The sequence below is a fragment of the Macaca thibetana genome, chromosome 14, assembly GCF_024542745.1.
Source record: "Macaca thibetana thibetana isolate TM-01 chromosome 14, ASM2454274v1, whole genome shotgun sequence".
Lineage (NCBI taxonomy): Eukaryota > Metazoa > Chordata > Mammalia > Primates > Cercopithecidae > Macaca > Macaca thibetana.
Window position 1 is genome coordinate 5,821,118 of NC_065591.1, and position 27,984 is coordinate 5,849,101.

At 46.5% G+C, this 27,984-nt stretch overlaps 2 protein-coding genes across 5 annotated transcripts in view; one reads left to right on the top strand and one right to left on the bottom strand.

Moving 5' to 3' along the window:
• IGHMBP2 (immunoglobulin mu DNA binding protein 2) overlaps window positions 1-27,984 on the bottom strand; it is a 556,281-nt gene that overhangs the window by 177,053 nt on the left and 351,244 nt on the right. The window lies entirely within an intron of this gene.
• TESMIN (testis expressed metallothionein like protein) overlaps window positions 4,044-27,984 on the top strand; it is a 55,114-nt gene continuing 31,173 nt past the window's right edge. For 2 of the 4 annotated variants that reach the window (XM_050758187.1, XM_050758188.1), the window contains exons 1-6: window positions 4,048-4,553; window positions 8,199-8,357; window positions 10,467-10,587; window positions 16,122-16,198; window positions 19,697-19,785; window positions 24,886-24,957. In XM_050758187.1, coding sequence (XP_050614144.1) covers window positions 4,083-4,553; window positions 8,199-8,357; window positions 10,467-10,587; window positions 16,122-16,198; window positions 19,697-19,785; window positions 24,886-24,957 — 989 coding nt within the window. In that variant the 5' untranslated portion in view covers window positions 4,048-4,082. Of the gene's footprint in view, window positions 4,554-8,198; window positions 8,358-10,466; window positions 10,588-16,121; window positions 16,199-19,696; window positions 19,786-24,885; window positions 24,958-27,984 lie in introns of all 4 variants that reach the window. The other 2 variants (XM_050758190.1, XM_050758189.1) reach the window with 2 other exon arrangements.

A 27,984-nucleotide genomic window follows, 5' to 3' on the forward strand; every position in this document is an offset into this window, starting at 1 on the left:
GTAAGAGGGTCATTGGGAGGGGGTGGTAGCTGGCAGGGAGGGTGACCCACTTACAGTGGGGTTGAGCTGAGACCTGAGAGACTCGACGGAGCCAGCCTGGCCAGTGCAGCAGGGCAGCAAGCGTCTAGGAGTAGCAGGTGCAGAGCCTCCAGGCTCATTGCAACCCGTGGGCGACCCCCACAGGTGGCTGTGTATGCCTGGCATGATGCTATTCAGTAGATATTTGATTCTGATTAGTAAATGAATGAATGGTGCAGCCTTGTGGGTTGCTCTCTTGCTTGGGCTACTCAAGCTATGCATAATTCTTGGGCTCTTCGATTTATTATTTTTATTATTTTTTTTCTGCTTTTGTGAGTGTTCGTTGTTGTTGTTTGTTTTGAGACGGACTTTCGCTCTTTTTGCCCAGGCTGGAGTACAATGGTGCAATCTTGGCTCATTGCAACCTCCGCCTCCTGGGTTCAAGCAATTCTCCTGCCTCAGCCTCACAAGTAGCTGGGATGACAGGTGTGCACCACCACACCTGGCTAATTTTGTATTTTTAGTAGAGACAGGGTTTCACCATGTTGGTCAGGCTGGTCTTGACCTCCTGACCTCAAGTGATCTGCCTGCATTGGCCTCCCAAAGTGCTGGGATTACAGGCCTGGCCAGGGCTCTTCAATTTATACCAGCTGCCTTCTAGATCCCTGCAATTTGGAAAGACTAAATTGGATCCTTAGTCCTTCCCTTAAACCCTACTCAAGATGATGTGATTATTCCTGCGATAAAATGAGAGTAAGACCTACACGCACACATCTGTATGTAAATACCCAGAGAGAGGGGTGGAGAGATACACAAGACTCAAGTGTGATGGGAATGGTGTGGTGCTCAAAGGGACCGCAGCTTGATCTGTAACATCGGAAGATTTTAGTGGGAGAGTTTGCTAAGAAAAACCTATCTGAACTTTAATCTGAAGAAGCCACTAGAGCTTGCTTTCTGTGGAATCCTGCTCTACAGATGAAATGCCAGGGCACACAGGATGTGGTGCAGCCGAATCTCACTCCTCGTTGCAGTGACACGACCAAAAAGTGGAATTCAAGTGTGTTTGTCAAGTTTGTATGTTGCCTGGAATATATTTTAGGTCATTCACATGGCAGGAATATTCCAACAGTGAGAATTTAATGTCCAAAAATAATTTTTCATATTAGGAAGTCCTGGCTAAGTTCTTTTTGAATGTCTTCAACCTGGTGGCCCAAATTTAAGAATTCTCAACCAGGCAAAGTTTTCTTTCTTTTTTTTTTTTTTTTTTAAGACAGAGTCTCACTCTGTTGCCCAGGCTGGAGTACAGTGGTGCGATCTCAGCTCACTTCAGCCTCCACCTCCCGGGTTCAGGCGATTCTCCTGCCTCAGCCTCCCGAGTAGCTGGGATTACAAGTATGCGCCATCATGCCCAGCTAATTTTTGTACTTTTAGTAGAGATGGGGTTTCACCAAGTTGGCCAGGCTGGTCTCAAACTCCTGACCTCAGGTGATCTGCCCGCCTCAGCCTCCCACAGTGCTGAGTTTACAGGCATGAACCACCACACCCAGGCCCGGGCAAAATTTTCTTGATTTTTGAATGTTAAATGTACAGCTAAACAGTACGTGGTATTGCTGTGCCTTGGGTACTACCCTTTAAAAACTTAGAAAAGTATTTAATTTTTAAAAGTGAGATTAGAAAGCTGTTTTACATTCTTTATTTTTACCGAAACAGTGCCTGAGTAGACAGTACCTGAGGCTGTCTCCCCAGCACCCACTCCTGCCAGTCCTACGCCCTTTGCAGTTTCCGCCATCACTTGAACTAAACTTTCACCTCTTTTCTTGATTAAACAGTGATATCTATTGACTCCTTAAAGATGAAATAGTTCATTCCCCACCCAAAATTTGAGACTTTCATTGTATTTGTGACTTTTTTTTTTTGAGAGGGAGCCTTGCTCTGTTGCCCAGACTGGAGTGCAGTGGCACAATCTCAGCTCACTGCAACCCCCATCTCCCAGGTTCAAGCCTCAGCCTTCTGCGTAGCTGGGACTACAGGCGTGCGCCACCACACCCAGCTAGTTTTTGTATTTTTTAGTAGAGACTATATATGTTGGCCAGGCTGGTCTCGAACTCCTAACTTCAGGTGATCCACCCGCCTCAGCCTCCCAAAGTGCTGGGATTACAGACGTGAACCACCACGCCCAGCCGTATTTGTGACTTCTATTTCGTGACCAACTCCATCAGTTGCACCTGTAAGCTGCCTCACCAAGGATCGGGAGTGAAAGCGAGGCTGCGAACGTGCAGTGCAAGCCCCTGCCCTCTGTCCACCCGCAGCGTTCCCGGCCGGGATCTGTCCTGAGAGCTCGAGGGTAGTAAAAATTTTATTTTTTTAAATTTTATTGTATTTATTGTTTTGTTTTGTTTTGTTTGAGTTGGAGTCTAGCTCTGTGGCACAGGCTGGAGTGCAGTGGTGGGATCTTGGCTCACTGCAACCTCCATCTCCCGGGTTCAAGTGATTCTTCTGCCTCAGTCTTCCAAGTAGCTGGGATTATAGGAGCGTGCCACCACGTCCACCTAATTTTTGTATTTTTAGTAGAGACGGGGTTTCACCATGTTGCCCAGGCTGGTCTTGAACTCCTGACCTCAAGTAATCCTCCTGCCTCGGCCTCCCAAAGTGCTGGGACTACAGGCGTGAGCAACCACGCCTGGCCAGAAAAATATATTTGAAGCCCAAGGTCAGAAGTCAAGCTAGGCAGTCCCACTTAGCGCTGCCCGAGTCGATGGGGTCCTCAGTTTCCCCACCTGAGCCTGGATTGGCTGAGCCCTGGGAGTGCCTCCCCTGACCCGCTCCGGCAACCGCTGCAGTCCAGGCCCCGCCCCTCGCGACTCCTTCTCCGCCCACCCCAGACCACGCCCACCATCCTCCCTGGCCCCGCCTTTACCGCCCCCACCTCGACTCCGCCCCACGCCCAGGCCCCGCCCACTCCCCGGGCGCCTCTTCCCCTCCCCCAGGGTTCCTGCCCCCTCACCCTGCCCCCTTCTCCAACCGCCAACGGCCGCCTGCGCCTGAGGCCCCGCCTGCGCCTGAGGCCCGGCCCCCGCCTTATCCCGCTCTCTCCGCGCCGCGGCAGCCCGGGCGCCCCCAGGTGCGTCCCTCCGAGGAGGCCTGACGGGGCGACCCCCGGGCTGGGCCTCGGCTCTGCAGGCGGGGATGGGGGCTGCCGGGCCCGGTCGGGCCCCTGCGGGTGGGCGGAGGGCGGTGGGCGAGGGTGCCCCTCACCTGGCCCTCCCTCCCCTGGCCCTTCGTCCCCTGGCCGCGCCTCTCCTGGCCGCCCCTCACCTGGTCACCCCTCACCTTGCCGCCCTCACCTGGCCGCCCCTCACCTGACCCCCACCCCGGCCATCCCTCTCCTGGCTGCCCCTCCCCTCGTCGCCCCTCCCCTCGTCGCCCCTCCCCTCGTCGCCCCTCCCCTGGCCCCTCCTCTGGCCCCCTCACCTGGTCGCCCCTTACCTGGTCACCCCTTACCTGACTCCCCTGGCCGCTCCTCACCTGGTCGCCCCTCACCTGACCGCCTCCCCGGCCTCCCCTCACCTGGTCGACCCTCACCTGACCCCCTCCCTGGCCGCCCTCACCTGACCCCTCACCTGACCCCCTCACCTGGTCGCCCCTCACCTGGCCGCTTGTCATCTGGTCGCCCCTCACCTGACCCCCTCACCTGGTCGTCGCCCCTCACCTGACCCCCTCACCTGGTCACCCCCTCACCTGGCCCCCATCCCCAGCCGCCCCTCATCTGGTCGCCCCTCACCTGGTCACCCCTCCCCTGGCCGCTCGTCATCTGCTCCCCCCAATCGCCCCTCCCCTGACCCCCTCACCTGGCCCCCGTTCACCAGGCCGCCCCCTCCCCTAGTCGCCCCTCACCTGGTCCCCTCCCCTGGCCGCCCCTCCCTCGGCCGCCCCCCTCCCCTCGCCCCCTCCCCTCGCCCCCTCTCCTGACCGCCCCTCCCCTCGCCCCCTCCCCTTGCTGCCTCTCACCTGGCCGCGTGTTGTAGGTGCGCGGCCCCCGCCGTCCCGCTCCGCCGCCCTGCGCCATGGAGGAGGGCCCTCTGCCGGGTGGGCTGCCCAGCCCCGAGGATGCGATGGTGACGGAGCTCTTTAGCCCCGAGAGTCCGTTCGTTTCGGAGAACATTGGCCTGAAGGCCCCCGTGAAGCACGAGGAGGACGAGTTCCACGTCTTCAAAGATGCGTACCTGGGCCCGGCGGACCCTAAGGAGCCTCTCCTACACGCGTTCAACCCCCCGCTGGGCGCCGACTGCAAGGCCCAGGTCAAGGCGAAGCTCGCAGCGGGCGACAGCGACGGCGGGGACCTCCTCGGGGAGTACCCCGGGATCCCTGAGCTCAGCGCGCTGGAGGACGTTGCGCTCCTGCCGACCCCGCAGCCGCCCGCCTGCAACGTGCACTTCCTGTCCTCGCTGCTGCCCCCGCACCGCAGCCCGGCGGTGCTGCCCCTGAGCGCCTGGGTCCGGGAAGGAGCCGCCCACCCGGGCGTCCGGGTGATCCCAGTAAGAACCACCTGGGGAATGGGCACAACTCCACTTCCATCCCTTCCCCAACCCATCTGAGGCTGCTGGTCTACCCCAGCATTTCCCTCTCCAAGCATTTTCCCTGGTGACACCGCACACAGCCCACCGGAATCACTGATTTTCGGCAGATCGTATACTCTTTTTCCTCTTCCTAATCCAACATGCATCGACCCAGCCAAGCCCTTCCCCCTGGAGGGGATTCTGCCCTGCACCAGTCGTCCAAAGTTGACCTAACCATGCAGATAGCGGGCAACAAAAAAAGAGGGGGAAAGCTAGGACGTGTGTTCCCTTGGGCCCTGTTGCTATCCTTGGCTTAAGGAGAGAGGCTCGCTTTCTGCTGATAACTGTTGTCTGTGAAAACAAACGCAATGTGGTGGAGGGTTGGCGTGTTTGCATCTTGCTTTTTTTTTTTTTTTTTTTTCTTTAACTTTACCAGTCTTGGAATCCATAGCACGGACTCAGAGTTAATACTTGGATTTTCCAAGCCTTGAAGTCAAGATGTGAGATCTTCCCTTTGCTAAGAAGTAATAGCTCTTCAAGCATATGTGATGTAAATCAGAGCCTAAAGAAATGCTTGCCAACTCTTCTCAGTCGACTGCCCTGTCTAGCTGTAGATGACCACTGATAATTTTCCGCTTTGTTCTTGCTAAAACTAATGAGTTTTCAAAGGAAACAAAGGGTCCCAGGAAAATGTGTTCTTGACCCCTCAAAAAGGACCCAACTCAGAAAACTAGACCACTCATCCGTTAGGTCATTTTAGTAAGTTGTAGATGAAGCGTCTGTGGGACACAATGCTTGAGTCAGTGTTGAGATGGCTGGAGCCTGACCCTGTATCATAAGCCAGAGCAGCAGGAGCTTGGATTTCTGCTCTTCTGGTTTTCTGTTATGGTAATTGCCACTGCTTAGTGTGCAGGAAAAGGATGGGCGGAGGCTGGGGCCTCCACTGACCTCTGTCCTCAGAGGAGCCATAGAGCTCACCAGTCCCCCCAGCCTTCTCCCAGGACAGAGGTCTTCCTCACAACCTTTCTCAGAGGGCTTGAAATGTTAGGAACTGCATTTTGCTGCCCAGCCAGACTCCTGTCCAGTGCCTCCTGCCGGTAGGTCCTAGCTTGCCTCATTTCCTCACAGAGTGGAGTCAGAAAGCATTAATCAGAACAAGGAAGATAGTACAAAAATTAACCGGGCGTGGTGGCGCACATCTGTAATCCCAGCTACTCGGGAGGCTGAGGCAGGAGAATTGCCTGAACCCGGGAGGCGGAGGCTGCAGTGAGCGGAGATTGCACCACTGCACTTCAGCCTGAGCGACAGAGTGAGACCCTGTCTTAAAAAACAAAACACACAAAAGAGGATTCTCTGATGTTAAAGATAGTAAAATTTCTTTAATGTAATCCAATTTTAAGAGATTGCTGGTTTGACAAACTAAAGGACAGACTTTGCTTTTTAAATTTTTATTGACTGCTTTTTGATTCATTAATAAAATGGACCAGGTACAGCACTGACATATTTATCATTAAACAGAATAGAATTATTTTCAGTAAATATTCAGGATCAATTGCTAATTTCCTTTTTCTAGAAATTCATTGCCACATGTTGACCTTTGTTTTGAAAGGTCAGAAATGGAATTTTAGTATAAGTAGTTCAGATATTAGTTGCATAGGGCTGAGGAAATGATATATTCATTATAGTAGTATTTGGTGATTACAGGGAGATAAGTTAAATCTAAACTGGGATGATGTGCATAGCTCATCTCCCAAAGCAGCAAGTAGAAGAAAATTTTAAATTGTCTATATTTCTATGAAATTTGCAATATCTAAATAAAGCTACTTAAAATATAGCTAAACTTTATCTCTTTTAAGATTTATACCTAGATGCTAGTCTGCTGTGCTGAGTAAGTTGCCCATACATGGGAAATATGATTTGTTTGGGCCTCTGATTTTACTGGGCTACACAAGCTCCAATTTGAGTCAAGATCTGCATTTTGGAAGATACCTGCTCTGTGATTTTTATTTGAGGTCTTTAGTATGTTACCTTAGAGCCACCATCTTTTTGGAAGAACTCTATGGCCTGCCTTCTGGCCTTTGGGGAGCCCCACGTCCTCTGGTCCAGGCAACTGGGGCAAGTGCAGGTGGAGGAGGAGGGGAGGGGAGGGAGGATGCAAAGTGTGGGTTTCCCAGTCCTTCTCACATTCCTACAGATTGTAAAAAGCAGCATCCCAATTTTGAAACAATCCTGATTGTAATTTTTTTTAACCACGAGGATTCTTACTTTTAAAAATTCTATTGATTTTCAGTATGATCCCTGTATTTCTCCACGATTTTGGTAATTTTGTCATCGGGTTGACAATTGTTACAGAAGATAGCTTGAAAACAAAGCTGGCAGCCAGCCCCTACTCTCCACCGTTTCATATTCGTTATTGTCCTATTAAGGCAGGAAAGGGCTACTACCTAATTACAAATCTTAGTATAAACATATCATAAATCATACTAAAATGCTACCAAGGATTTGGGGCTTTTTGAGGAAAAAAAACAATTGACTAGAACATCTAATTCAAACTACTGAACATGCTGGAAGAATGTGTGATGGGGCTGGGCGCAGTGGCTCACACCTGTAATCCCAGCACTTTGGGAGGCCGAGGCAAGTGGATCACCTGAGGTCAGGAGTTCAAGACCAGCCTGGCCACCGCAGTGAAACCCCATGTCTATTGAAAATACAAGAATTAGCCAGGCATGGTGGTGTGAGCCTGTAATCCCAGCTACTCGGGAGGCTGAGGCAGGAGAATTGCTTGAACCCAGGAGGTGGAGGTTGCAGTGAGCTGAGATCACAGCACTGCATTCCAGCCTTGGTGACAGAGCGAAACTTCGTCTCAAAAAAAAAAAAGTGTGATGAAAGGGCAGCATTTTAGGTGACTTGAAGGAAGAGCAGGCCTTCAGCTCAGAGTCGGGGGCTGTGAAGCAGCATGAGAGGCAGACAACCAGCGGGGGACTCTTCTCAGTTACTTAGGTGTATTTTTAAAGTACCACATGAAAATCACATCTCCACAGCTTATGGGCAGGTGGTTTTGGTCCTTGGAGTCCTCAGTCCCCAGGGAGGTGGGTCAGATGATTTGTTGCCCCTTCTTGTTGCCCACCCCCCTACCAGGGAGAAATCCATAGTTCCAGAAGCACCAGTGAGGAAGAGGCACTAAGTAAGGGTGCTCTTTTCTTTAAAATGTAACTTTTACGCCGGGCGCGGTGGCTCAAGCCTGTAATCCCAGCACTTTGGGAGGCCGAGACGGGCGGATCACGAGGTCAGGAGATCGAGACCATCCTGGCTAACACGGTGAAACCCCATCTCTACTAAAAATACAAAAAACTAGCCGGGCGCGGTGGCGGGCGCCTGTAGTCTCAGCTACTCGGGAGGCTGAGGCAGGAGAATGGCATGAACCCGGGAGGCGGAGCTTGCAGTGAGCTGAGATCCGGCCACTGCACTCCAGCCTGGGCGACACAGCGAGACTCCGTCTCAAAAAAAAAAAAAAAAAAAAAATGTAACTTTTACTTATAACTGAGATTTCAATTTTCTAGATTATGCAACTGCAAGAGCCAGTGTCCACCATGTGGTCTTTAAAATAATGATTGCTTTTTTTAGGTTGAAATCAAGGAAGCAGGTGGTACTATTACAAGTAACAATCCAGAAGAAGCCACTTTCCAGAATCTTCTTGCTCAGGAATCCTGTTGCAAGTTCCCATCATCCCAGGAACTAGAGGACGCCTCCTGCTGTTCTCTTAAGAAAGATTCCAACCCAATGGTAATTATGCGAAAGAAGATGTGTAGGACTAACATTGTACTAAATGCTGGACCCCATCATTACTAAGTCAACATCATTTCACTCGTTATTTTTCATTTCATGTATGTGTTGTGTCAGCATTTTTTATTGTCTCATTAGCAAAACAGGGACATCAGCTACAGCCTTTCACATCTCACCTCCAAGATTCTCATTTCAACTCCATCTTAGCAAATCAAACAAAGATGAGGACATTGCTGTATTCATTAAGAACAGCGAGCACAACTCGCATCAGTTAGTGCAGTGCTGGGGTCGGGGACTGCAGCTGAGCCTCGTGGTTTGACATATTGGTGTGGGGCGCCCTGCTTCCTTCATGCCCCAGTCTCTCATGATAACAGGTAACACTTGTATAGGGTATGTAATCAGTAACAACTGTGGTTTATGTCATATTTTTGCACCTTTATTTAATCCTAACAACTCTGTAGGATAGACATTATTTTTATCCCCACTTTATGGGTAAGAAACAGAGATGTTACATCATTTACATTGGTCTTCATAGTTAAGTGGTGCATCTAGGACTCCAGATCTCACGTGGCAAGGACTAGGTATGGGGGGAGTCGCCCACAGCATTCCTTTAGCAAAGCGCCCAGAGTCCAAATAACCCATCATTGCCTTTCCCCCAGCAAGTCTTTATTCCTAGAAATGAGGCCCTTGCCCTAAGGCATAGACGTTAACAAGCAAATACTTGAAAATGAGCCCGTCAGGAGTTTTTCTTAGCTGTGGTGCACGCTAGCATTCGCCTCTCCGTCGGTGGTTCTATTTGGGGCTATGGGTTCTGATAGCAGTTTTTCCAGGACCCTAAAAGCAGGTCAGCAGGATGAGAACTCTCCGACTCCCCCAGACAGCAGAGTGATGTTAGCACATTCCCCAGAGGGCAGGGCAGAGGCTCCCATGTGAGTAGGGCCCAGGAGTGTGCAGTAGAGGCAGGTCTGTAGAGTTCACTCTGAGCCTTTCCTGTGTGTCAGTGTGTGTGAGTGTGTGTGTGTGTGTGTGCGTGTGTGTAGCTGTAACTTTATCCTCCAAATACAAATACAACTCCAATTGAACGTGAATGCTGGCCTCTCATCAAATGTCAGGATGATGTGGAGTTTTGACCCAGTGACCACAATAGGTCCTATGTGTATTACTTTGATAACATTGGTCCTTTATGGTTCTTTGGGTTCTCCTATCTATATTATAAGCAACTTAAGTATATAAAAAGCACAGCTGCTCTGTATAGTTGTGGTTCTACCAGCAGAATTGGAAGCTGTGTGCAGGCAGAAGCCGCAGCATCTCTCGCCTTTCTATCCCCACATGCCACGGCCTGGAGCAGGGCACACAATGAGTTTCCTCAGTGCTTTTGCTTGCCGGGTAGACCCACCTGGCTTGTGACCATTTATTTATGGTCAGTATCCAAAGAGGGGTCTGACAGTGCTCCTCAGGCCCAGGCAGATCGATGTGACTTCTTAGAACTTTACAGTTCTTGGATTAACCTTTCTAAGCTGTACTTGTAGGAAATAAAATAGATGTGTTTTTAAAACCCCATGTGTTAAATAATGACGTGTGTGTGGGAGGAAAGAACAGCTGGAGTAAAATTAGAGAGGATTTTAAGTGCATGCCCAGGGACTCAGGGACATGCCACCAGGGCCTCAGTGCCCACTGGGTCTGAATGGGCTGGGGCTCAGCAGAGCAGCACCCTCTTCTGCTCATGTCAGTGGTGAAGTGAGGACAAGGCAAAGGAAGCTCTGGGGCATGGCTACCTGATTCCCTAACTAAATCTTGACAGTCAGACACCTGTGGAGAAAGATATGCACAGAAACTTTTTTCTGTTAGCACACTGAACGCATCTCAGGAAACATTTCTGGGGTTGTTTTTTCTGTTGTTGTTTTGTTTTTTTGGTTTTTTGCCCTTTGGTGTCTCCAAAGAGCATGTTAGTGTAGAGTAAGAAATCAAAAACAGATCTATAGTTTTCTATCTTCCATTAAAACGTAACTTCTGGATTAAGGCTATTTTTTCAGATTCAAGTTTATTTAAGTTCATTATTACTGGAATTATGTTTCAAAAATGAAACTCGATCATTCTTTTTCATTTTAGGTGATATGCCAATTGAAAGGGGGCACACAAATGCTGTGTATAGACAATTCTGGAACAAGAGAACTAAAAGCACTCCATTTGGTTCCTCAGTATCAAGATCAAAACAATTATCTACAGTCAGGTACAAAGTTAATAAAAAAACTATGTCATATATGTAAGTTGGTAAATGAATATGTTTGGCTTTGTATATAAAGTAAAATGGCAACCAGGATATATTTTTTCTGTGGGTATCAATAGTTTTTTTTTATTATTATACTTTAAGTTCTAGGGTACATGTGCACAACATGCAGGTTTGTTACATATGTATACATGTGTCATGTTGGTGTGCTGCACCCATTAACTCGTCATTTACATTAGGTATATCTCCTAATGCTATTCCTCCCCCCTCCCCCACCCCACGACAGGCCCCAGTGTGTGGTGTTCCCCACCCTGTGTCCAAGTGTTCTCATTGTTCAGTTCCCACCTATGAGTAAGAACATGCGGTGTTTGGTTTTCTGTCTTTGCAATAGTTTGCTCAGAATGATAGTTTCCAGCTTCATCCATGTCCCTGCAAAGGACATGAACTCATCCTTTTTTATGGCTGCATAGTATTCCATGGTGTATATGTGCCACATTTTCTTAATCCAGTCTGTCATTGATGGACATTTGGGTTGATTCCAAGTCTTTGCTATTGTGAATAGTGACACAATAAACATACGTATGCATGTGTCTTTATAGCAGCATGATTTATAATCCTTTGGGTATATACGCAGTAATAGGATGGCTGGGTCAAATGGTATTTCTAGTTCTAGATCCTTGAGGAATTGCCACACTGTCTTCCACAATGGTTGAACTAGTTTACAGTCCCACCAACAGTGTAAAAGTGTTCCTATTTCTCCACATCCTCTCCAGCACGTGTTGTTTCCTGATTTTTTAATGATCGCCATTCAAACTGGTGTGGGATGGTATCGCATTGTGGTTTTGATTTGCATTTCTCTGATGGCCAGTGATGATGAACACTTTTTCTTTTTCTTTTTTTTTCTTTTTTCTTTTTTTTTTTTTTTTTTTTTTTTTGAGACAGAGTCTTGCTCTCTCTCCCAGTCTGGAATGCAACTCCCAGTCTGGAATGCCATCTCGGCTCACTGCAAGCTCTGCCTCCCAGGTTCACGCCATTCTCCTGCCTCAGCCTCCCGAATGGCTAGGACTACAGGCGCCCGCCACCACACCCAGCTAATTTTTTGTATTTTTAGTAGAGATGGGGTTTCACTGTGTTAGCCAGGATAGTCTCGATCTCCTGACCTCGTGATCCACCCACCTCAGCCTCTCAAAGTGCTGGGATTACAGGCATGAGCCACTGCGCCTGGCCATGGTGAGCACTTTTTCATGTGTGTGTTGGCTACGTAAATGTCTTCTTTTGAGAAGTGTCTGTTCATATCCTTCACCCACTTTTTGATGGGGTGGTTTGATTTTTTCTTGTAAATTTGTTTAAATTCTTTGTAGATTCTGGATATTAGCCCTTTGTCTGATGGGTAGATTGCAAAAATTTTCTCCCATTCTGTAGGTTGCCTGTTTACTCTGATGGTAGTTTCTTTTGCTGTGCAGAAGCTCTTTACTTAATTAGATCCCGTTTCTCAATTTTGGCTTTTATTGCCATTGCTTTTGGTGTTTTAGACAGTGAGCAGTGAATTCCTATGTCCTGAATGGTATTGCCTAGGTTTTCTTCTAGGGTTTTTATGGTTTTAGGTCTGACATTTAAGTCTTTAATCCATCTTGAATTAATTTTTGTATAAGGTGTAAGGAAGGGATCCAGTTTCAGCTTTCTACATATGACTAGCCAGTTTTCCCAGCACCATTTATTAAATAGGGAATCCTTTCCCCATTTCTTGTTTTTGTCAGCTTTGTCAAAGATCAGATGGTTGTAGATGTGTGGTATTTTTTCTGAGGCCTCTGTTCTGTTCCATTGGTCTATATCTCTGTTTTGGTACCAGTACCATGCTGTTTTGGTTACTGTAGCCTTGTAGTATAGTTTGAAATCAGGTAGTGTGATGCCTCAATTATGTGAAGAAAGTCATTAGTAGCTTGATGGGGATGGCATTGAATCTATAAATTACCTTGGGCAGTATGGCCATTTTCACGATATTGATTCTTCCTATCCATGAGCCTGGAATGTTCTTACATTTATTTGGGTCCTCTTTTATTTCATTGAGCAGTGGTTTATAATTCTCCTTAAAGAGGTCCTTCACATCCCTTGTAAGTTGGATTCCCAGGTATTTTATTTTCTTTGAAGCAATTGTGAATGGGAGTTCACTCATGATTTGACTCTCTGTTTGTCTGTTATTGGTGTATAGAAATGCTTGTGATTTTTGCACATTGATTTTGTATCCTGAGACTTTGCTGAAGTTACTTATCAGCTTAAGGAGATTTTGGGCTGAGACGATGGGGTTTTCTAAATATACAATCATGTCATCGGCAAAAAGAGACAATTTGACTTCCTCTTTTCCTAGTTAAATACCCTTTATTTCTTTCTCCTGCCTGATTGCCCTGACCAGAACTTCCAACACTGTGTTGAACAGGAGTGGTGAGAGAGGGCATCCCTGTCTTGTGCCAGTTTTCAAAGGGAATGCTTCCAGTTTTTGCCCATTCAGTATGATATTGGCTGTGGGTGTGTCATAAATAGCTCTTATTATTTTGAGATACATCCCATCAATACCTAATTTATTGAGAGTTTTTAGCAGGAAGGGCTGTTGAATTTTGTCGGAGACCTTTTCTGCATCTATTGAGATAATCATGTGGTTTTTGTCTTTTGTTCTGTTTATATGATGGATTGCGTTTATTGATTTGTATATGTTGAGCCAGCCTTGCATCCCAGGGATGAAGCCAACTTGATCATGGTGGATAAGCTTTTAGATGTGCTGCTAGATTCGGTTTGCCAGTATTTTATTGAGGATTTTTGCATCGATGTTCATCAGGGATATTGGTCTAAAATTCTCTTCTTTTGTTGTATCTCTGCCAGGCTTTGGTATCAGGATGATGCTGGCCTCATAAAATGAGTTAGGGAGGATTCCCTCTTTTTTTATTGATTGGAATAGTTTCAGAAGGAATGGTACCAGCTCCTCTTTGTACCTTGGCAACCAGGATATTAAATAGGAAATTTGGCAAACCTCGTAGTCCATATTAGTAAGCTAAGAATAGAAAAAAATATATATCTACAGACTAATTTTTATACCATGTAGTGACTCTCAAATTCTTGGATAGCTGTGCTTCATGTCACCTAGCTGCTAAGAGCTTTGTGATCCTAACAGGTGACGACTCAGACCGACACTGCGTTGTTATGAATTCCACAAGTAGGTGCCTCGATATGCCTAGATTGAAACATCAGCCTTTCCCAGTCTGACCTGATGGGTTGACTTCAGGTGTGGTATAAAACACCTACATTTTAATGTAAACATTTCAGTGTAATCAGTGAGAACTGTCATTCTGCTTTAATCATCATGAGTTCTGAAATAAAGGATTTGTCTGACATTCATTCTAAGAAATTCATTCTTATCTAAGAAACTTTCTTTAACCTGGCACAATAATAAGAAATGACCTGTAAGTACTTGATTGTTCTAAAATGCCTTATGCATGATTAGAGAAAGAATAAATGACATATTTTAGGATTGTGTTTAACAAAAGTGAGATGCTAATTCTTAAAAACTAGGCCTCTCTGTGGGGACTGCATATGATCACATTACCCTTGATCTTGAGTTAAGGAGAATATTCATTGCCAGATGATTCACTGACCTTGCCTATAACTTGAAACCAATAGCAAATCCAGATGTAGTTTCATTGGCCTTTGAAGTCCAGGGCAAAAAGACGAAGCATGACTCCCTATTTCCCCGTTGCATCCTGATTGTCTCCCTATCCAGAGACAGAAGAAATATCCTCAAGCCATTGAGTTTTTCACAGCAAAGAAGCTGAGATTGGGGCTTTGGCCTCATCTCCTATAGGTCCATGCTGCATCTCTGATCTCTACAATCAGTGAGAAGGTCTTTCCTGCTCCCCTTCCTCCTGGCACATGACAAAATTCTAGTGCCTTAAGGTCTGCAGGAGGAGAGGGTTTATATAGTGTTTTCCAGTTCAATTATCATATATATAATCATACCCCCCCCCACTCGCGTCTCCTTTGTTACACTGTGCACATATTAAACATCACCATAAAGTATGTGCATCCTGTTGCCTGCGTCTGAGTTTCCTCACTCAAAGGATGCCTAGTCCTGGAGAAGGAAAAGTGTTCAGGTGCTTCAGGAGAGTAAGACACATTTCTCCTTCTGCTTGAACTCATGAGCACAGAGGCTTACACACCCTTAGTGTCTCAAGAATGTTTTTCACGGCACTTGTAAACCAAATAAATACCTATCAGTTCCAGTACTAAGTAGTTTAGTCTAAATAGCTTAGTAAGTATTTATATCCAACCACTTAGTAACCACTTGAAAAAAATACACATAAATCGAAAGTAGTGCCAGCTGCGGTGGCTCACACCTGTAATCCCAGCACTTTGGGAGGCTGAGGCAGGTGACTCACTTGAGCTCAGGAGTTCAAGACAAGCCTGGGTACCATGGCGAAACCCTGTCTCTACAAGAAATACAAAAAAAATGAGCTGGGCCTGGTGGTGTGCACCTGTTGTCCCAGCTGACTGGGGGACTGAGGTAGGAGAATTGCTTGAGCCCAGAAAGTTGAGGCTGAGGCTGCAGTGAGCCAAGATCGCACTCTAGCCTGGGTGACAAAGTGAGACCCTGTCTCAAAAAAAAAAAAAAAAAAAAAAAAAAAGTAGTTCCTGTGGTATCCAATAGATGTCCCTGGGCTTTCTTTAAAACATAAAATACCAGCCTGGAATGCTTGCTCACGCCTGTAATCTCAGCACTTTGTGAGACCAGGCCGGAGGATTGCTTGAGCCCAGTAGTTCAAGACCAGTCTGGTCAATGGGGCGAGACCCTGTCTCTACAAAAAATGAAAACATTAGCCAGGCATGGTGGCACAGGCCTGTGGTCTCAGCTACTTGGGAGGCTGAGGCAGGAGAATCACTTGAGCCTGGGGTGTCAAGGCTGCAGTGAACCATGGTAGTGCCACTGCACTCCACCCTGGGCAACAGAGCGAGACCCTATCTGAAAAAAGAAAAAAAAAAAAAAAAAAAAAAAAAAAGAAAAGAAAAGATAAAATATCCAGTGAAGCTGGGTATATCTATAGGCCCAGCTACTTGGGAGGCTGAGGCAGGAGGATTGCTTGAGCCCAGGAGTATGAAGCCAGCCTGGGCAACATAGCAAGACCCTATCTCAAAAAAATGTTTTAATCCAGTGCTGCCTAGTGAGTTTGCTGTGGCACCGCAGGTCACCTTGGCACACAATTTGGGGACCAGAGCACTAACAATATTGTTTTAGTCTAGTAGACTATCCCTGGAAGCTCAGATCAAATAGCTTTATGACCATCTCTCCCAAAAAAGAAAAGAAAAATGGGTGCATTAAGTAAAATACTGACTTGAAAGGTTTTAGAGAATAAAAAATGTTAACTAGGATCAAGATAAAGTGGAAATAACTTTGCACAGGATACATCCATAATAGACTTTTGCACTTTCTTTTATGTGTAAGTGGAAGAGAAATGATAGATGCTACAATTAATTTTTAATTGTCTTCCTTACAGATGTCCCTAAACCAATGACTGCTTTAGTAGGGAGATTTTTGCCAGCATCAACAAAATTAAATCTCATTACACAACAAGTGAGTCATTATTTTAATTTAAAAAATACAATTGTGCATTATTGTCTCTTAAAATTTTGATTGTTATGGTTGGAATTACTCAGGAAATATAATTTATTTTCCATTTAGAAGTCAACAGTGAAATACTTTCTAAGTGTTCAGTCCCTGCCCCACTGTGTCAGACACTGTAGCCTGGAGTCAGTCTCGGACACGATTATTCTTCACCAACTTGATGAAGCCGTCTTGCCCTTTCCTGCAGCGTCCAGACCGGCATTCCAGCACACTTGCTAACTTGTCCTCTGTGGCCCCACTAGCAGGATATTCCACCTCCTTGGTCCAGAACACTCCTCACCCTCCTCAGTGTTATGGAAATACTTTTTTAAAGTTTGCTTTTACCATTACACCATGATATGCATATATTACATATAAGAGGACAAATACGCTCTTTTTCTCGAGTCTTGCTATGGAGTGTCACTTCCCCAGAAGAGCATTTCCTAACTCCCCAGCATAGACCTCCAGCCATGGTCACAGTGCTGCCTCTTGCTCTGCGCGGCACTCTCACTGGCTTGCATTTTGTGGTTGGTTGGTTTATCTGCATCCACCCATGAGAATGCAGGCTCCATGGAGGCAGAGGCCATGTGTGTCTCGTTCATCTCTGTAAACTGAGAATCAGCACAAAGCCTGGCCCATGTAGGGCACCCACTCACCCTTCAATAAGGACGGTCACTGATCTGTAAGCTAATTGAACCCCAGAAAACAAAACACACAACTCTACCCTCCTGCAGCTTACATTTTAGTGCAGGAGATAGACAATTAGCAAATCTAATAAAGAAGCCATTACATCATATGTTAGGAGAGCAGAGGAAGGGGGTTGGGGGGGATGGGGATTTGATGGGGAAAAAGGCTAGCTGCAGGTTTAAAAAGGGTGATCATGGCTCCGTTGTGAAGGTGACATTTGAGCAAAGCCTTTAAAGAGATGAGGCAATGAGCCATGTGAAGCAAGCTGTGGAACATCCCAGGCGGGCCTTGGATAGGGTCATGCCTGCTGTGGTCGCAGCAAGGAGGCCACTGGGCCTGGAATAGTGTGAGCTAGGGAAGTAGGGCAGGGAAGAAGTCAAGACATTGGAAGAATTATGGCTTCCACTCTAAAGAGGGGCTGGCGGGGAGGAGGGGTCAAGGAGAAAGGTGAGCCTGTTTTGGCAATAATCTCGGGGAGAGACGATGGCTCAGATCAGGTGGTGGCAGTGGAGGTGGCAAGAAATAGCTTCTGGGGATACTTTGAAGGTTGAGCCAACAGGATTTGCTGATGGATTGGATGTAGTATGTGAGAGAAAGAGAGGAGTCAAGGATGCCCCCAAGATTTTCAGCCTGGTTGATTGGAGAGATGGAGTTTCCACCAACAGAGATGAGATGGTACAAGTTTTTCAAAGGTGTCCAGGAGTTCCATTTGGATATATTAAATTTGGGATGCCTCAGAAGATGTCGTATAGGAGTTTAGAGTGAGGAAGGGCTAGGCAGGAGGGCTGAGATTGGGAGTCCTAGTATATAGACAGTACTGAAAGCCATGTGCATAGATGAGATCTCAAAGGGAGTGAGTGTAAATTGAGTTAGATATTTGTTGAGTTAGTGAGTAAATACTTCTCAAGTGATATATTGGCCAAGAGAAAAGAGAGTATTATCAGTGCAGGAGGTGAGTGTAAGCCGGGATCTGGCGAGCACCAAGGTGGAGTCTGTGTTGGAACCTCATAGAACCCTCCTACCTGCTGGCCCCCTCCAAGCTGCTGGCCTTCCTTTCTCTGCTGTTTCAGCCACCAGTCCAGAAGGCACACACTGCACTTGCTCTTTCACCTCTAAGACCTTGCATAAGAAACATCCGTTTGGCCACAACTTGCTGTCTCTTCACCTTCCCCCAGCTTTCCTTGACTGTTTGTTATCGTCCCCATTTTGGCCCCTTATCCAGCATGGACCTCAAGGACAATTCTTTTAGCAATGCAGTTGCTGCTCCCCGAGAATCCTTTGCTTCCTTGCCAGACCCCAGTTCTATATATTCTTTGGAGCATTACCACCCAAAGTGTGGTGCATGGAGTAGAACTGTTGGGATCACCTGGGAGCTTGTTAAGAAGTGCAGAACCTCAGGTTCCACCCCAGACCTGAGATTCAGACCCCCTGGATCAGATCTACATTTTCATAAGGACCCTGGATGACTTGTGCACACAGCAGAGTCTGAGAAGCCCTTCCTCCAAGTTGACTTCCTTCACTCCAAGAGGACCAAACATTGCTGAAGAAACCTGTGGATTCCAGCATAAAGTTGCCCTGGATTTACAACCTATGGAGTACATAAGAGATTCTCTGCTTTACTTTGGGGCTAAATAAGCAAAGGGGGAAAAATGTAATTTTACCTGGTTTATGCAAATAATTGCCTCAATCCTGAGAACTATGACATCCTTTCTCCAAAAGAATGCAAAACTCTTCAGACTGACATTTGAAGACAGGGGCCTCATAATTAGGTGTCCAGGTGAGGGCAAAAGAGACACCCGTCTCAGGGCCTTGTGAGCACTCCCTTCTGTGTACGAGCAAGAGGAGAGCAGGAAGGGGCTTCCTGGGAAGAAGCCTGGGGACTCAAGACTGATTGTAAATGAGGCAGTGGGACCCAGGGGCCTTTCTCAGTGTCTTCCAGCCCTAATGAATGGTGATGACACACAGTTTAAATCGGGCACAGAATGGAGGAAGTGCAGAGGATAAATACAACATGCATTTTGTTTTCTAAGACTATACTTTTTAAAGTTTTAAAAATAAATTTATTTAAAGATACGTTTCCATTTTTGGAGAGAGGAGGGGACAAGGATATGAGGTTTAACTGTGATATATGCACAAAATCTGAAAACCTAATTGTATCTAGTACTGTTAATTTCTTCAAGCTACTGAGTAGAAGAGAAGTAGGCCAGTGATGGCTTTGCTGCCTGTTACTTTCCCTGTGAACAGCCTCCACAGGCCATGCTAATGAGTAACATAAAGAAAGATGGGACCTGGGAAAGCAAAGAATGTGGACGATGCAGAGATTATGACATTGCTTTTGAATTAGTTAAAACTGGTTACAAAATATTTTTTTTCAATACATGAAAAATCATGGTTGCCAACAAGACTTCAAATGTCAAGATCTCTGTAAGAAACTTTCTAGTTTACGGAAATTTGTCATTAAATGTATTTCACAATTGATAGCCTATAAAAATGAAAAGGAGTTCCATGACAATACCCCTGGCCAGCTGAGTGACAGCTATGGACGGCCTCCAGCCCATGGAGGCCAGCCCTACATTTTTGCACACTTCTAGGCAGGCCTCGGCACTGGAGTCTGCCCAGTGAAAGTGGATTCCTTGTGGTAATAAGACCCAGACATGATTATAAGGGATGGTGATGTAAACCTTTAGAGAAAAAAAGAATCATTTTTATCTGGGGGCTGGCTGACTGGAACTTTAAAGATCCTTGCTAATTCCAAATATCCTTGCCTTTGACTTTGAACAGCTTGAGGGAGCCTTACCATCGGTAGTCAATGGGTCTGCTTTCCCCTCGGGATCAACTCTTCCAGGACCACCAAAAATAACTTTGGCTGGGTAAGGATTAGAAGCAATACGTTGTCACTCTAATGTAAGAATTTAAGAGACTTGGATACATTTATGATTTTCTTCTAAACTATAAAATGAGCTTCACTGCACACCTTCATGACTTCTGAAAAATGTTTTTACTGTCAGCAGTGCCACTAACAGTGTTGCTGTCTGTGTCTGGTTTCGTTGGGGTTGCAAACGCTGCTGGAAAGTCTGGCCCATAGTCTGTATCTGTCCCTGTCCTCCTGTCCGCTGTCCTATGTCAGTGTTTCTGAGGCTTGTTGCCATTTATAGCTCTGTCTTCATTCCATGTTGATTCAAACTGTGCTGGCCTCTCTTTTTTGCTGTCGTCCACGTAAATAATGGCGTGGCAGCCACGTAGCATGAACGGGGAGCTGCAGAGTGCCCTCCAGCCGCCTCTGCCCGCTGCCTTCTGTGCTGAGTTGGCTTGAGCTCTATGGCAGGTGCTAATGCATGATCTGTCTTCACATCTCCAGGTGGACATAGGCTGTGCTTATCTGGGACCTCATCTTGCCATTTCTTGCCTTGTCTTGTGTTTATAATTGTTGCTAATTAAACTAATCAGCTGGTTGAAATTGTCAGGTTAACATTTATGTATTAACAGTGGTTTGGGCAACCCTCTCCGTTCATTGAGCCCTGTAGTTGATTATGGAGATCAACATATTCCTACCTCCAGGAGGTATGTGTTTGTTTGTTTGTTTTCTCTTGTTTTTTGTTGTTGTTGTGGTTGTGGGTTTTTGTTTTTGTTTTTGTTTTTGTTTGAGACAGACTCTTGCTCTGTCACCCAGGCTAGAGTTCAGTGGCATAATCTCCGCTCACAGCAACATCCGCCTCCTGGGTTCAAGCAATTCTCCTGCCTCAGCCTCCCGCGTAGCTGGGACCACAGGCGCCCACCACCACACCTGGCTAATTTTTGTATTTTTTAGTAGAGACTGGATTTCACCATGTTGGCCAGGCTGGTCTTGAACTCCTGACCTCAGATGATCTGCCTGCCTCAGCCTCCCAAAGTGCTGGGATTACAGGCGTGCCTGGCCTGCCTGCAGCAGTTCTTTTGGCCCACAGTCTAAGACAAACACATACCCTGGGCCTGAGAGACAGCAGTCAAACACCTTACAGGATATAGCCCGCGGCCTCTAGTGCTTTCTAGGCTCCTGCAGAGTTCTGCCATCAGGCATGGCTTCGTGATGGCCTTGGTAAGTGTGAGGAGAGTGGTTTGGGGCTGGAATGAAAGGCTGTAAATCCGGAAACACACTGGAACCGATCAACACTATCAGCTCTCATGGTCACTGAAGGGCGTTGGTTGCTCCCTGGCACTGCTGCTTCAGCTTCTGCAGTGGCTCCTTTAGCTGTTGTAATTCTGTGCCCAGGCTGTTGACAACTTTTGCTGAGTTTGACGGAATAAGACCGTGGGCCCTGCTGCTTGCTTCACTCTCTGGGTGTGATGGATCGGTGAGGGTGCAGTTGCTATCATTGTAATTGGTCATCTCATCACGGCTGTTAACATTTCTGGACCAAACAAAAATGACTTCAGCAACTTCCAGATTCTGCTGATACATTACACAGGATGATCTAAAAGGACACAGTTCTGAAGATACTCATTTTTCTTGTAATCTGGGGGCATCTGGTCGATAGTATTGACTCACTCTGAGCTGTATTGTGTCTAGAACATTCAAGGACATTTGATACTTCTCATACTTTAACTGTGTACTCTCCCAGTTACAGTGCCCTCTGAGGCTTCCATGTGGTGCAGCCGATGGGCATTTGCACAGAGGAGCAGTCATGAGAGAGTTTTCAGGGCAACTATTTCTCCTTTTCCCCCTTTTCATCTCCCCCTGCTCCCCATTCTCCTCCTCCTCCTTCCTCTTCTTGTCCCCTCATCCTCGTCTTTGTTCTCCTCCCCCTGCTCTTCTTCCTCTCTCCTTTTCCTCCTCCTCTATCTATACTAGATTTTTTTCAATCAGTCACATGTTTTTCTTTATTTTGAAGGTTACAAAAGATTTCTCTATTGTAAGTGGTGTGCCAGGAACAACATGAGATGTGTATTTGTATTTTTTATGCACATAATTACTTGATCTGATGCCTCTCCACTTAATTGGGTCTGATGATTTTTATCTCGACATCTACAATGCTGATGATATGCTGGAATCTCTACCAGTTTATTGTTAGTGGTAAGGAAGCAGTCAGAGAACGTTTTGCTGGTTGTTTCATTCTGTGTGAGTTCCCAACCAAGACTCTGTCAGCCCAGTGTGGTTCAGATGTATCTAACCTAGTAGAGGCCATAGAAGCAGTTCAGCTCAGGCTGGAGGCCAGCAGGCTGAGCGTGCGAGCTGACCCGATGGTCATTTGTTAGAGTTGGGGGGTGAACTGGCTAACTTATTAACTAGCTTATCATATTAATAAAAACTCTTTAATACAAATCCGTGTCCTGACACTCTGTAGCTTTAATAATCCCATTATCAATCTGGTAATAAATGTGAATTCTGACACATTGTTGATGCTACTGGTTTTAGTAACATAATGAACATCATAATAGAGAATATTCAAGGGTCTGCTTCTCCGGCAATTTTTTTGCTAAAGATGAGGTTATCATGTTGTGGTGTAGTTTTTTTAGAAGGCTTTTCTGAGGCAGAGTTGTCCAGATCTTTTCTAACTCTTTAATTTTTAGATGGGCACTGACAGAGCAGTCTGTCTGGAGCCATGGAAGTGATTTTCCACTTAGTGTCCACTGCAGTCAGAGACCCTCACTGCCCCGCACTCCGTGCTCATTCCTGATGAGTGTCTTTGCTGACGCTGTTACTTAAACTGGGCCGTCCTGTTGAGCAATAGTGAAGAAACCTTGCCGCCTTAAAAGCTGATGTCAAGTTCCACCTCCTTCAAGAGCATTTGGTTTTCACTTCTTCCGTCTATGCTGAACTATGCTGCCTCTGAGTTTCTGCAGTGTTTACAGTCGGTATAGCACAGTGTGCTGGTTGATTATTCTGAGTTTCTGTGGCGTTTACAGTCAGTATTTCACAGTGTGCTGGTGGATTATTCTCTTATGTGCTGTAATGTTTCCATTGCCTATGTCTCGTATCCCTGCTGACTTGGTGGATTCCTCCAGGACAGGCACCATGTGTTAAATAGATAGTTATCCTTGGTGTCACCTGAAGCACTGACCATGGTCCTGGCCACACAGTGATTTCTAGTAAATGCCTGCTGGCCTCCTCCTGCCTCTGTAGATACTCGTGGGCCTGTCACCCTCCCTCCACAGTTACAGTGGTTCCCCACTGGACTGCCTCCACAAGCCCCCACGCCACTTCCTCAAGGGAACAGTTTTTGTTCCTCTGGACAGGGAGGGCCGGTCCACCCTGTGCCCCAGCTCAGGGCAGGTCTGAGAGGGCCAAGGACAAGAGCAGTGAAGTAGCTGTCAGAGCCCCCTCTGAACAGGCCCAGGTCTGACCCACAGGTGAACAGGCCAGGTGGCAGGATGGCTAGACCTGCCACCTCTAGGCACCCATGAGGGCGGAAAGCTGTAACTCCCCTATCTCTAAAGGAAAAACCAAACTAGATGAATTCTCAATTAATACAGAATTCAGCAACATCGTCTTTATCTCTAAAATGGTAGCTTTCTCCAGAAGAAGTCAAAGTTAGCAGCTTGCCCCAGTTTCATGTGCCATGAGCTGTTTCCCATGGGGAGCAGGATGGGTCACTAAACAGAGGCACAGGTGGTGAGCGCAGGGGCAGCAGACCAGTCAGTCATGCACACCAGAGCAGTGAGGTGAGGGCAGGCCAAGTGAGGGGGATTTGGGGCTGACCTCAGCTCTGACAGCCAGTCGAGAGCTGAGTGTGCGGGCGCTTGGAGCACAGAGGACAGGGCAAAGACTTTGCCTCTCTTTAGGGCGTTTGTATGAGTTACCAACCCCTATGCTCCATGAGATGGCATGAGGCTGACAGCAAGCACGGACTGTGTGCCAGGTGCTGTTCGAGCTCTGGTAGGAAACCCAAGACTAAGATGCAGCCTTGCTCAGAAGTGGCCAGTGCGTCGCAGAGATGAGACCTGTGTACATGACTTCAAAGAGCACACTGATACAGATGCATGCCCACACTGGGTACAGGGACAGCCCTGTCACAGAATTCTAAATTAAATGCTGTATTCGTTTAGAATTCATCTAGTTTGGTTTTTGTCACATGGTGTTTTGTACACGTTCCCCTCCTTGTCACCACAGCCTATTGAACCACTTCCATTGCAAATGTTCTGAGCTCCTTGGTGAGTGTCTCTTCTGAGCAATGCTTGGGAACTTCTCCTGATGGTTTAAGGTGCAGCTGCCCTCACGTTCAGCAACACCCAGAGACACATTAGAGGAGGAGTTTGTTTCTTCTCTAATGCCCCTGAATATGACTTCTGAGCTAATCACAAAATGTAATTAGGAAGGAGTTGTAATAATCCCTTCCTAAAATGAGGAAAGTCCCCAGTGATCACATGGCACACATTAAGTTAGTAATCACATGATTACTAACATGCTTTGATATTGTTAGTAATATTACAGCGTGGACTGCTTTAGCACTGGTATATCTGAAGACGAACGACGCTTTATCTATTGTTCTTTAATTTGTACTTCCTATTAGCATTCAGATTTTTTTGGGGGAAAGAGCTGTTCGGTGGGGAGAGGAGCACAAAAAAAAATTAGAGGTTTAAACAGGTCAGGGGGAGAAGAACTCCAGGAAGACATCTTGGGAAGGGTGAAGAGCCTTAGGACCCCGCTCCGCACACACACTGACTCCCTGGAAGACATCTTGGGAAGGGTGAAGAGCCTTAGGACCCTGCTCCGCACACACCACTGACTTCCTGGAAGACATCTTGGGAAGGGAGAGCAGCCTTAGGACACCGCTACACACACACACTGACTCCCTGGGCATGTGTGGCTGCGTTTGGTGGCACTAGTTGCATCACATTGGAAACTCCCACTTCATGATTAGGCATCTATCAATAATACCTATAACTATCTGGTGTTGAGATTCTCACAATGTGTTGAAAAACACCAGATGCTTAGCTAATTCTCTATATAAGGAGTAACGATCTGAATACATTTTCTTTTTTAATCTTTATAGAGTAACTCTTAGTTCATGGGACACAAAGTCTAAAAAGCCATGTAACTGTACCAAATCCCAGTGTCTGAAATTGTAAGTAATCACAAATCCTTCATTATTAAATATGAAATAAGGTTGCTTAGAAGTCAGTAAGTGGAGCATAGTCTAGAGAAACCAGAATGGCTAGCACTGCACGTGTTACAGTTACTTCTCAACAATCTTGTCCTGATGCTCGTTGTCCAGAACAGCGAGACCAGCGAGAAGCAGCCACTTTTGCATGAACCTGGTATGGATTTTTGGTATTATCTGGGCGAACTAATTTAGTCAAGATACTAGTGGCTCACACTTCAAGGGGCGTAATTTTTCTTGGGTTTTGGCTCGCATCCTCTAGCCCCTCAGACAAGTGCTAACCATGTCATTGTTGAGCGTTAACTGTAATATTTCCACATCCTATTTTTAAAAAGTTTTATGAATTGGTTTACTCTACATTGAAATTTTCTCAGAAAAGTTCTCCCCCAGCCAGGAGGTGTGGTCAAAGGGTGACAGGGCCGATTGTCACGTGGAGTCGGGGACTGGAAGTAGACGATGTGGCTGAAGTAGGAGGCGGATCTCAATGCCATGCTTGACAGCACTGGGTGCATCAGTTTCCTCGGCCGCCCTGCGAAAGTTGGCATCTGGTGTCTGTGCTGTCTGCCCTCCCTTAGCTCTTGCTGTGGGCTGCTCGCTTTCTGCTCTTATGTCTGCCTAGCCTTAAGTTACATGTTGAAAAGGGAAAACATTTCCTAGTCCCAATGTCTGATGACCCTAACCACAGTCTCCACGTGATTTTTCCATTGCAGAGCTCCTGCTGAAGTCACTGAGAGCCACAGTGACGGGACAGTGATGTGGGGGTGCACCAGTGGGTAGAAATCCAGAAGTCCATGAAACTTAGTTCACACAACCAAAGTGGAAAAACAAATTGATTTTTAAAAAGTAATTGCAGACAGTATAGGGTTGACTGTCTGAAAATATTTGAGCTATCATTGGTTTAGTCTATGAGGCCATATACTTCTCTGAACGTTGGAAATGCCATAACATGACTGATGAGGAAACTAAAGATGCAGCTCTGGGTAAGGAGGAGGAAGGACAGAGGGAGAAAGCCTGGACCCTGTGACGCTGTCAAGCCAGAGCAGCCTGCCCGGATGGAGATGTTGGATGCGGAGGAGGACCAGGTGGTGGTGTCCAGAGGACAGAGCTGTGCAGGGTGGTGGGCTCCTGGGGATGGGGGCTGCTCAGCTGCTGGCTGGGTGTGGGGGACCAGGCATGTCAAATGACCATGAAGCCTAGAGCAGGGTGTAGACTGTAACTGGGGGCAAAGTGAGGTAACTCCTAAGGACTTGGAAACCAGATGACTCTAAGAAAGGCTTAACTTGAATTACGTCAGAATGGAAGGCCAAAGAAACAGCTTCTTGTCTAGAAGCAGCTTCCTAGCTTAATTGGCCACCGACGCACGTAAGAAAGAATGGACCATCATAAGGGCGGTCGGTCAGCACTGGAACAGAGGAAAGGAGGCCCAGAGTGTGTCCAGTGCTGGCAGGTGACAGAGGCACCGTCTGTGAGGGCACAGAGCTGGCTTCTCCAGGGAAGTGCTGTGTGCGGTGGGCAAGAGACTTAGAGCCCTCCCAATCTACTCGATGACTACACACCTCGAATTCTGTGCTCAACATGCAACTGTCTGACCATTGACTTAGCTTCCTAGCAGCTCCATACTGAGAAATGAGAGGCCTTGGAGAAAGAATGTGAACATTTTGGGCACTGGAAAAGGATGTTATTTCCATCATAAATTGATGCATGACATTCTGATAATGCATTGTGATTTGGTTGGAATCAATCCATCACTGAGAAACCAGTCATCTCTGGAAATACTAATAAAGTGTGTGTTCTGCTTTTGGAAAAGCTAAGGAATAGGTAAATTCACCCAAGCAGTGAGGTCCCTTGGTGGCAGACCCCTGATCTTGTGCTGGTGTCTCTCCATACATGCCACCTGTCCTCGTGTGGAGACACTTGGCTCAGGTGAAGGAACAGAAGCAGGGGATCCTCCGTTGCTTGCTTCACTCGCACTTGTGGCATCATCGCCATCAATAACTTTCCATTTCCTTTACCTTTTTACTCCCCACAACTAAGTCACGAGCACAAGGCAATGGAATGTAATTTTCTTAGTGCGAGTTAGTCCCACTCTCATGGGAGTCTCTGCTGCATACAGGCTACGAGGGATTGTTATTATAATTGGCCATCAATAGAGAGAAAAACACATGACAGTACTTATTTTATTTTATAACATTTTTTTCAGACAGGGTCTCACTGTGTCACCCAGGCTGGTGTGCAGAGGTGCAATCGTGGCTTACTGCAGCCTCAACCCCCTGGGCTCAGGTGATCCTCCCAGCTCAGCCTTCAAAGTAGCTGGAACTACAGGCATGTGCCCTTATGCCCAGCTAATTTTTTGTATTTGTTTTTAGTGATGGCATGGGTAAAAATCGATTACTACAGGCAAGGCTCCAGTGGAAAGTGATAATATCCTGCTCCACTTCTCCCCATAGTCTGTCTCCCTCCAAGAAGCTTCCACTGTTAGCAACTTCTGCTTTCAGGTTTCCTGGGGGAACCTCCACACCTGTAAAGATTGTCTCCTGCCTCTTGCTGTGGTAGACAAGGGTTTTACTCGTTCATCTTCCTCCTCCAAGTAGAGCTGGAACTACCCTTTTTAGTCCCTCTCTTAGTGCCTTACCCCTGAAACTTGAAACAATGAATCCCAACTTTTTGTCGTTGTTTCATTAGCCATAAAAAATTGGGAATTATTTTTAAACGAATAATTAATCTGCATGATTAAAATGGTATTGATGTAAACTGAAGAGGTAGTTAAATGTTTTCTGATTATTTTATTGGAAACGTATTGATGGATTTTAAATTTTTTTTTTTTTCTTGAGATGAAGTCTTGCTGTTGTTGGCCCAGGCTGGAGTGCAGTGGCGCAATCTCGGCTCACTACAACCTCCGCCTCCCGGGTTCCAGCAATTCTACTGCCTCAGCCTCCGGAGTAGCTGAGATTACAGACAACTGCCACCACGCCCAGCTAAGTTTTGTATTTT